General features: G+C 36.1%; 1 protein-coding gene across 1 annotated transcript; it reads right to left on the bottom strand.

Moving 5' to 3' along the window:
• Position 1: 1 nt before the first annotated feature.
• On the bottom strand, positions 2 to 7,892 carry LOC147410093 (zinc finger CCCH domain-containing protein 32-like; the record flags this gene model as incomplete). The annotated part of the gene is made up of 3 exons (XM_086432054.1): positions 7,479 to 7,892; positions 2,385 to 2,495; positions 2 to 1,843 (listed from the first exon to the last, which is right to left on the bottom strand). Coding segments are annotated over exons 1-3 (2,067 nt in total), but the record flags the coding sequence as incomplete, so codon positions are not given.
• Between the last annotated feature and the right edge of the window lie 3,912 nt (positions 7,893 to 11,804).

Here is an 11,804-nt window from a genome sequence, read left to right as displayed (position 1 = left end):
TTTCGAGTTCTTGATCTTCCACTTTGTCAATCATCGTCACATCTTCTGTCTCCTCATGCTCACTCTCCCTTTGAGCAAAAGATTGGTCTTCGTGAATATCTTTGTCCCCTTTAGTGTGTATAAGACCATCTTCATCTTCCTCTTCCACATCTTCCTTAAACTCAGAAGGCTTAAAACTCCGCTTCTCTTCAACTCCTGTCGTCGTATTCTCAGTCCTTTCTTTCTCATTAATCTCTTCTCCATTCCCAGAAACGATGCTATCCCCTGAATCTGCAGTTTTTTCTTCTCTTTTTCTCTTCAAGATCATGCTAAGAGGCTTTGGGCCCTCAAAAGAAAGAGAACCCATCGATTCTTGATGACCCATAACTTTTCCAATCTTTGGGTTTTTCCACTCTCCAAAATGCGGGACTTGTTCACCCTTTGTTCGTTGATCTTTAAAGCTCTCAGAAACCTTTGTACCTTTCAACTCTGCTAAGCTTTTTGGACCAGCAAAATCTGAAGTGTTGTTGTCTACATCATCTCTTCTCATTGATAGGCCTCTAAAATTTCTCTTCTCTGCAGTGTGATCTTCTTGTGGCCTGCCTTGTATTCTCTCATGGAACCTTCCTTGGAGGGAGGATGTTATTAGCCTTCCCGGTGACGATCTTCCACGGTTCCTCCCACTGTCCATTTTCCTCTCTAGATGAGAATCTTTATGGTCACCATCTGGTGAAGATCTCCCAAGATGCGATATTCTACCTCGCAACCGATTGCTTATTGAGCTCTCATGAGGAACTAAATGGTGTGAATCCCTCCGAGAAAGACCTTGGTATCTTTTATCCTCAACATGGCGACCACGGTCATCTCTCCTGTAGAACTCACCACAACGATCAGGGCTCAAAGCCGATCTTGACCCATCAATCCTCCTTTGTTTCGACAATCTGTAACGCAGATCTGACTCATCAATCTGATCAGGGCTCTCAGGTCTCAAGAGTCCCCTCCTTTCAGGCACAGATGGCCTATCTGGAATTCTCTCAGAGGATGCCCTATGTTGTTCCCAAGCATATTGATCTTGCACCCCTCCGTATGGATCGTACCCATGTGGGTGGTCATTGTAAGCTTCTCGGTCAAATTTAGCTAGAGAATTATAATCGGCTGAACGACCATAATCAAATTCATTTACAGCATTCAAATGCCTTCCTTCATGACCGACCGTCATTCTTCCGAACTCATCTTCATCCCGGTAGTAATCAGTATCAAGGAGATCATCATCTACTAGAACATCAAAACCAGGAGACGACTCTCCCAAGAATTCATCGGGCTCCTTACCATTCCGACTCCTGTGGGTCCTACTAACAGAATTTCCACTCATGAATGGGGGAACAGTTGTTGGTTTGTATACAGGAGGCTCATTGTGCGACGAGATATGTTGTGGCATAGTTCTCTCAACTGCTATTCCATTTTTAGACTGTAAAGCTTCAGATTTTGTTGGTGGTTTCACTGGAAATGGTGCCTCAACTGGATTTACAATGTTTGCTTGAAGGATCTTCTTCGGTTGAGCACACTTCTCGATGCCCCAAAGAGGCTTCTTATGAGTCTGAGACTCGGTAACAGATGTAGAAACTTTTGGGGCAGGAGGTTGCGGCAGTGGATTATCAATGGGCTGCGGTCCGTGCATGAAGGGGCATCGGTCACCCTTCAAACAAAGCCCCTTTTGGAAGTAAAAGCACGGGGTGGCTTGCTTACTCGAATTGTGGGAAGGAACATGTGGTGCAGAAAATTGTGTTGACATTGCACTTTGTGTAGGAGGCACGGTAGTTCTCACAGGAGTTGCCGCTGTGGTTCCTAACAAGCCATCTAATGGCTGAAACAGAATAGTAGGCATTAAAAATCTCATTTATGATGATTATAGAAAGGTAGAAAACAAAACAATAATTAAAGAATGAGCCGTGCTAGACTCCCTTCAACATTGTGATGATGTGGCAGAGTCCAGAAAACCACAGATTTTTTTCCTTGAGATGTAACTTAAAAATCTATAGTTTTCTGGGCACTGCCATGTCAGTGCAGTGTCGAGTAGAGTGTCCAACAAAGTCCTTAAGGAATAATACTAAACTGACTCAAACGAAGACACTCAAATATACTCAACTAAAGTGGAATGTGCACAGAACCATAGAATTTTCCTTGTGTATCTTGAGGAAAAAATATATGGTTCTGTGCACTCCACGTCAGTTGAGCGTATTTGAATATCTTTTTTTGAGTCAGTTTAGCACGGCTCAAAATTAAACTAAGTGTTACCCAACTTTTTCATCCTCGAATCTTTTTGAAATCAATCAGATTTATTTGAGAAAAGGAAATAAAAAAACTACTTCAATACCCATTAGAGCAAAGCAACAGAAAAGACTCACCGGATGTCTGAACGAACATTTTGCATTCAAGCAGTTTTTATTCAACCAGAACCAGCAATCCCGGGGGTTGATCCTGGCTTCTTCACTGTGTCGATATTCACATTCGCTTCCCTGTGTAGAAGAGAGAAAAATAGGCTCCTTAGGTACAGTTATTATGCTAAATAAATGGCAAGGATGATAAACAAACAGAACTTCCATATAACATGACCTCATCGTACTTATATTACATTGCATGGCAAGTGGCATTCATCCAAATAATTTAATTAAAAGAAAAAATCAGCAGATGATAATTCAATAAATAATGGATGTCTGGTAAGATAAATAGTTGCTAATAATACAATATGTATTAGTGCCAATGCTATTCTTTGAATTACAAAGAGACATTCAAAGCACTTGTGAAGGTAAATATTATCAGTGTGAACACTTTGACAGTTTGCCGTGGAGTTCAAAAACCTAAATAAATGTAACTTGAGAAAAATTTCACGGAAATTGCTTACCAAAAAAATATGGACTTCAATAAATATATGAAAAATTCAGAAAGATGGAACAAATGGAAGGTTATGAAGATTTACACCTTTCTAAATATATTTCATCTTAATGAAAGGAGTGCCCGTGTTGTAGCAAGCAATAATCAGGGACCAAGTGCTTGGGGTTTAAAAGAGCCTTTTGTGCTCCACCCATAGATTGGGATTTACTCACAGACATCCATTTCTAAGAGAAAAACATCGGAGTAAGGGCTTGTTTGTTTGCACGGCAAACTCTAAGAAAAATAGTTTGCCGTGGAAAACTTAAATTTAACGGTGTTTTGAGTGCAAAACAAATACAAAAATGGGGAAAATGATTTGCCATGTGGATGAACTTTTGCCACTTGAGGTGGAAAGTCTTCTCTCACCCCTCCCCCATAAGAAAATGATTTGCCACATGGCACTAAATTTGGATCTCATAAATGCCCTCTTTTTTATGTTTAAACTCAATACAGGCAAGGTCATTTTGGTCAAAAATCAATAAAATTTCAACCAACGACCCTATAATCATGGTGGTTACTTTTCAAAACTAAAAAGACATCATTTTTATTATATATAATCTTTAAAAACCCTTTAATTAGTATTTTAAATTACAAATAAACCCTTTTGATCCATGTCTGTTTGCTCATACCACCTTCTAATTTAAAAGTTAAAAAGAAAAAAGAAATACTTACACTTTCCAATTACCTGTATAAAGGAGAGAAAGTGGCCATGATTAAAAGCACCATGACGAATATCCCAGTTTATTTTCTCTCTCTGTTCACGCTTCTGAGGTCCATTGAAATCAAGTTGGAAAAACTTATGAGAAATTTCTTGTGGAATGATAGGAATGATAGGAGGAAGTATCACCTAGTCAATTGGAAGGTTATCTGCATGCCCAAGAAGAACGGGGGGTTGGGGATTAGGGGTCTTAGAATAGCTAATAGAGTGCTTTTAGGGAAGTGGCTTTGGAGGTTTGGGGAGGAAAGGGGTAGATTGTGGAGGAGGGTCATTACGGCCAAGTACGGGGATAAAAGACTAGGTTGGTATAGTGGCGAGGCTAATAACTCATATAGGTGTAGCGTTTGGAAGGGGATTCTCAAAATGAGGGAGGAGTTTGAGAAAGGGATTAGATTCAAAGCGGGTATAGGAGACAAGATTAGATTCTGGGAGGATAATTGGTGTGGCACTTCACCTCTAGTAGCTCAATTTCCGTCATTGTACGGTTGTTCGCTGAAAAAGAATTGCTCGATCCAACAGTGTTTGATTCTCAATGATTTCAGCTCTACTTCGGATTTGGGCTTCAGGCGAAATGTTAATGATTGGGAGTTAACAGACGTGACATCTTTCCTTGATCTCCTGCATTCATCTCTTCTTGATGAAAGTGAACAGGACAGGTGGGAATGGACGAGGGCCAAGGATTTGAGATTCTCTGTTAGATCCTTCCACAAGTGGCTCAACCCTTATGCAGAACGACCATTCTTCAGGTTCATTATCTGGTCCAACTCAGTTCCCTCCAAAATTTCCTTCTTTGTTTGATTGGCTTTTCTTGGGAAAATTCTTACGATGGACAATTTGATTACTCGGGGTTGGATCGCTCTTAATTGTTGTCCCCTCTGTATGAAGGATGGGGAGTCTGTCGACTATATTTTAATCCATTGCCCCTTCACTTATAATATTTAATCAATTTTCCTTGGTTTGTTCCATATTCAGTGGGTCTTTTCTCGTAAGTTTTCCTCATTGTTAGAGGGGTGGGCTAGTAAGGATTTTTCTTCAAGAGAAAGATATCTTTGGGTTATTCTTCCATCGACTATTGCTTGGGGGTGTGGAACGAGAGAAATAACAGGGTATTTAGTAATAAGTTGAGAAGCTTTCATGTCAGTTTCATGGAGATCTTGGGCCTCATGTATCTTTGGTCGAAACAGAATACAAAGTTCACAGGGACTACTTTTGATGACTTTGTTTTTAGATGGAACTCTTTATGTAATCACTGATGTATTAACTTTCATTTCTTTTTATTTTTTAGAGGCTCCCTCGGCCTCCTTGTACTGTGTCTTCCCTCATTTCATCAAATATTATACTTATCAAAAAAAAACTTAGTAAGATTTAAAATCTCACTAAGGGTCGTTGAGCTCAAATGGATTCCCAAATTGGTAATCCAACACCATCGCCCTTTAGATTTCATGAAAGAACTCAGATATAAAAAAAAAAGGCCTTGATCCAAAGTTTTGAAAATGGACGGCTATTGGATCATGTTTTTGGATGCCACAAGATAAGCTCAACAACCCTTGTAAGATTTGAAATAATACCAAGTTAGTGAGGCTAGACTTGCTCAAAAAAAATCTAACCAAAAAAATCTATAAGACCCAATTTAAATGAAAGAATACAAAGATATTTTCCACGTGATTTTCCATGATGTGCTCAAACAGTTTTGTCAGTACATCATTTGCATGGCAAAGGATTGCCAGGTAAATATTTTCCTTGCAATAATGTAATTTACTATAGGGATGACGTTACTAATCTTTGTAGAATGTCAATACATAATTACTATAACAGGAACAGTACAAGTTATTTGGGAAGAGCTCACTAAAGAAAATCACTTGAGAAAAAAAAAAGGTCATTAGAGAAAAAAATTTGTAAGTCCCCCCAAGTCTTGTGAGCATTCTAAGGCACTTTGCCTATCACGATTTTAAAGGGTGTTTTTCAAAGACTTTGTATTTAGATGAGATTTGTTGTATGGCTCTTAATTTTGGTTGGTCACCTCGACCAACCCTTTGTTTCTTGTTCTTTTGCTCAATAAAGTTTATACATATAAAAAAAATGAAATATAACAAAGAACGAGAAACAAAAATTACATAACAAGATAACCAATGACTTGATGAAAGTCCATTTGGTTGACATGTACGGTGTACTAAGATGTAAGGTGTACCATACAAGGTTATTGGATTACCATAACGGTTTCGGGAAGGACTTTTAGAAAAGAAATTGACAATTCAAAAAGGGAAAGCAGGAATCAATTGGAATAAGCACGAGGATCTTTCAAGAGAAGGTAGACATACTCTCGTCCATAATTTGCAGAGAACTTGCCAGTTTAAGATGGCAAAAATATCTGAATTTGTTGGATTAAAATATAGGACCATACATGCAATAACTAAATAAGATCCGAGAACACGAGAATCTAAATGATAAATGCAATCGGACAACATAATGCAAGATCTGTGACAGTAAAATATCGAAAGCAACTTAGAGATCATATTAGCAAGCTGAATGTCAGGTCTTAATTCAACAGGTGGCAGCTAATCCAATATGAAAAGTGCAAGGTCAGAAGAGAATATTTCTTGGTAGTCAGAATTGTGCCACGCAAATAACCACTCTTCCCCAACCGTAAGTTCTATAAATCATAAAAGAACAAATATACCACAACAAATTAAAGCATTTACTTCCTCAAACAGATTATCCATGAAAAAGGTACAGAATCTACTATGCAGTTAGTGTGGATCACTGATTCCATCCATAAAGAAGTCAAATGGATTCGGAAGCAATCAGGTCAACGCATTTCACTCCAAGAAAAAATAAACAAATAAATAAACTATTTTTTTTATAAGATAACTAAACAACTTTTAAAAGTTGTTATATTTGTATGTCCATTTTTTTTACCAAAATAGCTACTTTTGCACACCAAAAAAAGAGAGCTTTTTTGTGCAAAAATGACAATCCACCATCCCAAACAAGCGCTTTAGACTTATATTATATCAATGAAAAGCACCTTCCTTACCAATTTAGTAAGATTTCAAATCTTACTAAAGGTCATTGAGCTCAAATGGATTACCGAATTGGCAATCCAACACCACAACCCTCTAGATTTCATGGAAATAACTCAAATCCAAAAACAAAAAAAACAAAAATTAGTAATTTTTTTGGGGCTTGATCCAAGGTTTTAAAATTGGACAACTACTGAACTCCCAATGAGCACCAAAATTTAAAATTAAAACTTAACGGTGAAAAATAACCTTTTTTAAGTTCATAGAATTTGGTCCTCTACATCCCTGTGGCATCAGATCATGTTTTTGGATGCCACAAGGTGAGTTCAACAATCCTCAGAAAGATTTCAAATCTTACTAAGTAAGGCTAGACTTACTCTATATCTATCGCAGCAATTATGTTCCTTTTCTTTGATCAGTGGCAGCCTCCCTTGCATTTTTCACGTATTATTGCTCAAACTCTCAAATGTTTCTAACCCGTCTGATTCAAAATAACTAGAAATCTTGAATCCAAGAACTAAAAACCAACGGAGATGGATATTTTAATGATCTCCAAACAAGAAATACTACGATCTCACACCTTACTACTCATCTACGATCTCATGCAGATCCACAAGTTATCCGAATTCACTTGTCTTTGAATCTCTTGTCACAATTTCTACCGATAATCAAAAATTAGATCATACAACGAGTAAAAATCATGCCTTTGAGCTCCAAACCCTAATCTAAATGTAACGAACTTTACAAACAAGATTCTAGATCTAAATAAATCAAAAAAAGAATATAAAAAACCCTAGAAATCCAAAAGTAAACTTAAAAAAAAAAAATACCTTTTTGCATGTCAAAGGAGAAGCGAGGAAATATACGCAATCGGTGTTCCTCTTCAAAGCTTCTTCTTCTGCGGTTGTTGGGGGTTGGCTCGAATCCCGAGTCCCCGCTTTCATGGCTTCTATGTTAAAAAAAAAAAACTTACTTTCTCAAAGAATCAGATGGAACGACTTCGATCGAATTAACTTCAAAGAAGATCTTTTATAGAGATTGAAAGATAGAATGCAAAATCCGAGATTCAACATCCACAGATACACTCTCCATCTACAATTAGGGTAAGAGATTGAGATAAATTGATCCGATCTGAGTAATTCAGATCCAGATGAGACAGAGTGGAGCTTTGAGCTGATGAGAGAAGTCTACAATTTTGCTTTAATAGGTAGGTTTTTATCTCTATTTCAGCTGTGTTTTGTTTCGTTTTGTAAGCTTTAGCTGTGATTAATGGTTTAGAAACTCGTCCGAGACCGAGATGACTAGCAATTGGAGTGAGTCATGCCGATCTCCTCGGTGACCAGGCGAGTTAGTCATTGTGAATCGTCCCTCAAGTGACATTTCTGAGTTCCGAGTTTATGAAAAATTGGTCGAGACAACCAGATTTTGTATTTTCAATCATTTAAATATTATTCGAGAGCGGTTATTTGCACCTCAACTTTTACTTATTACACCCTAATTTTTTTAATTATTTATCATATCGCGATTGAAGATTAAAACACATTATTCAAACATTACAAAGATTTGGTCAAATTATTATCCCCAGATTACAAATATTACATAACTTATTCAAACAAATTCAATAGTTGTTTACAATTATGATTAGGCTCATATAAAATCTTAAATATAAAAAAAAAACAAAAAACAAAAAACAAGAGAGAGCCCATACTAGCACACCAACGATTGCATCATTCAATTATTTTCTTGGGGGAATCTTCATTTCATGCGTTGAATATGACAAAATTCCAAATTTGATACACTGTTCATTCTAATTCCTAAAACATGCATTCGTCATTTTTATAACCTACGAAGTCATGAGTTCGTCACTTTTAATATCTACGAATTCCTAGATATATCAACGAATTCATTGATTATGCAAGGGACAAATTCACTCAAAATGCATGTTTTGGGAATAAAAATGAATAGTGTACCAAAATCAGAATTTGGACATAAATTGGGCATGTTTTGGGAAAAATCCCTATTTTATTTATTTTAAATGGGTTTAATAAGTAAAAGTTGGGGTGCCAATAACAACTCTCTTAAAATTTTACTCTTAATAATCTAAATTTTTTTAGAGAGTTGCTATTGCATCACTAACTTTTGCTAACGCCACACCAATTGTGTGTAATTCTTTGATGATTTAAGATTTGGTGTGGCATTAACAAAATTGGAGTTGCAAAAGTAGATCTCCATTTTTTTTATATGAAAATAAGATCGTGTGATTGAACATCTTCTTTTTGTTTGATAACTGTGTATCCCTATAGAAAGCGAACCAGAACCATATTCATACATAGACCATGGTTTTGTACAAGGATTAGTCTCGAGGCCCGTGCAACGCCTGCACATCACACGCACTAGGTAAATGAGAGTGCGACTTCGCCAGTGGCCCTAAGGAATGAATACTCATACTGGGTATCGAACTCACCCTCAAGGATTTAATTGAACAACTATTGATCCACTTTATAATAAGAAATAATATAATTATGGGGAATGCTAATGTTTAAGACCGCATGGGGACATTAGCATTGTCCAACACTTTTTTTTTTAATAACACCTGTTTTCGTATTGTCAAAAAGACAAGGGTGTATTAATCTTTTATATTAAAAATGTGTGTTTACATAATAAATGCTATGAGCATTTAAGTATTTTGAATTAAAAACTTTTTTTTTTGTAATAAATGTTTTGGCTATCAATGCCCACATAATCAATGCATTTATTAATATCATAATAAATGTATTTATTATATAAAAAACTTACATCTCTTTGTCTTTATTACTAAAAGACAAAATTAAGAGGGGTATTATTAGAAAAAAAATTATACAATGCTAACCTCCCTATGAGATATTGGATGTTTGCATTCCCCTATAATTATTTTGATATATATTAATAATTCATTTTAAATCTATTGAAATAATTTGCCCTCATTCAAAATGAGATGACTCGGATGAGTCAACTTAGTATGGATGGGGGGAACGAGACAAGAAAACAGGTTTTAAAATTTGTTTGAGGCCAAGACTACTTATCAAAACACATTGACAAGAGTTCAGAGAGGATTCACCCATACTTTGAATAGAAAATTTATATTGGCACACCAAATTTTATTTATAACATGTTACTAAAATTATTCTCTACCCCAAATAAGATCAAGGAGAGAGTAAATTTCATTTCTAGGAATTCTTAGAAACTATTAAAGAATAACACAAAAATGATAAATGAGTATGAGATTGGGGGGATAGGTAGAGGGAGAGAGAAGAACATAGGGAAAAAGAATTTGTTTTCAAAAACACTTTAAGGAATCTTAAAATTTTGAAGTCTAACGAATCATTTTATATGAAAAAGTTGGTGTTTTTTAAGTAAAGTTTTTATCAAACTAAAATTTTCTGAAGTTAAGATTTTTGTGCTTGAGCATCTACTAATTCACCTTATAACATGGTTTTAAAAGTTGGTTTCGCATCTCATCTCGTCCATGCCAGATACCGAGTCATCTCGGACAAGTTTTTCGAAATATTTGAGACATCTCGTCCAAAAATTTGAAAAATGAACGTGGGGGTATTAAATCTCGTTCGAAAAATTGACTTGTCTATCTGTCTCGTTCATGCCTAATACCAAGACGACTCGAACGATATGTCTCTATCTCGGACGAGTTTTGAAACCATGTTTTATAATAAAAATGATAATTATTTAAATATAAATATATAATTGTAAAAGAAAAAAAGACCTGATTTTAATGATTTAACTCGTCCGAGACATGATGACTCAAATGAGTCTTTCTAGATATGAGACATCATATTTTAATAGCATGATCCCTGGATTTTGGGGAAACTATAGATATGATCAAAGGGGACAGTTCGAGGGACTTCTCACAAACCAGCTGAGAAACCGATGTGTGGGCTTCGTTTGCAACATTGGACGGCCTGAATTTCGTTTTAAAACAAAACATGCGGCTAGCTAGAAAACGTGTTTTGTTTTAAAAGAATTAATGTATTTTCAAAAAAACTCCCCCAAATCTTTTAAAAGAATTGATTTATTTGCAGAAAACTTCCTCCATTCACCGCCCACCCTTGTTTCTCTGCAATTTAAGTTTTTTTTTTTTTTAAATGGTTGGCTGAGGACTCTCTTCTCTTAATCTCTTTGTTGAAAACAAAGAGTGGAGCCCATCCTTTTCAATCACGAAGGTTGACGTATGATGAAATCCGTTGATTCAAATGATCGCTACCGAGAGTTGGCTCTCAAAATTGATGGAAACCAGAAGAAGAACAATGAGAGTGAAGTTGTCAATAGAGAGAGAGTGTGTGTGAGAGCTCAAGAGAGTCTTGTACCTAGTTCCTATCACTTGCTGCCCAATTTTGCAGATGAGATTTGAGTAAAAGCTAGGTTTAGGCCATGTTTTGAGGCTTAGAATAGTTTTCCCTAAAAAGAACTGTTTTTTTTATATTTAAATTTCCCACTTTATAAGGGATAAAAATACTAGAATTCCATACAGGATTGAAGAATTTGAATGAATCATTAGGCTTGAATGGATAAGCTCAAAGTGGGTTAGAGAAAAACAAGGGAGAAGAAAATATCTTTATGGATTTTGTTTCATTTTGAGTAGGAGCTGAGTTCTAGAAGGGAAGAACATCATCAACATCGTCATTTTCATCATCTATGCCTTACTCCAGTTGTCTCGCATACCTCAAATATTTCGTTTCGTCCCAGCGGTTTCGTTGGATTACAGTGAGAGATAATGAGATTTTATTTAAGTTAAAAAAGAAAAAATAAAAAACGAAGGAGGTATTTGGAAATACCTCAAATATTTCGTTTCATTCCAACTGTCTCACAATTGACTTGAATAGGCAATCCAGGCCATTCATTCCCCCAGATCCAACGAAGCCCACACATCGGATTCTCAGTTGGTTTGTGAGACGTCCCTCGAACTGTCCCCATGATGAAATTCTAAAAATGATAACATATCCTCTGACTTATATCTGTTATGAGAGACTAATAGAAAATAATAGAATACCTTTATCTTCAACTAGGAATGCAAATTTGGCACTAATCCAAAATCAGGCCCACCTCAAGTTCAATTCAATTTAGCCCAAATTTGATATAATCATAGTAAAACTTTCTTTTCTTAA

Source organism: Akebia trifoliata, chromosome 2 (assembly GCF_017979445.1).
Source record: "Akebia trifoliata isolate Shusen 1 chromosome 2, ASM1797944v1, whole genome shotgun sequence".
Taxonomy (NCBI): domain Eukaryota; kingdom Viridiplantae; phylum Streptophyta; class Magnoliopsida; order Ranunculales; family Lardizabalaceae; genus Akebia; species Akebia trifoliata.
Note: the sequence above shows the minus strand (reverse complement) of the source record. Positions and strands in the feature narration are given on the sequence as shown.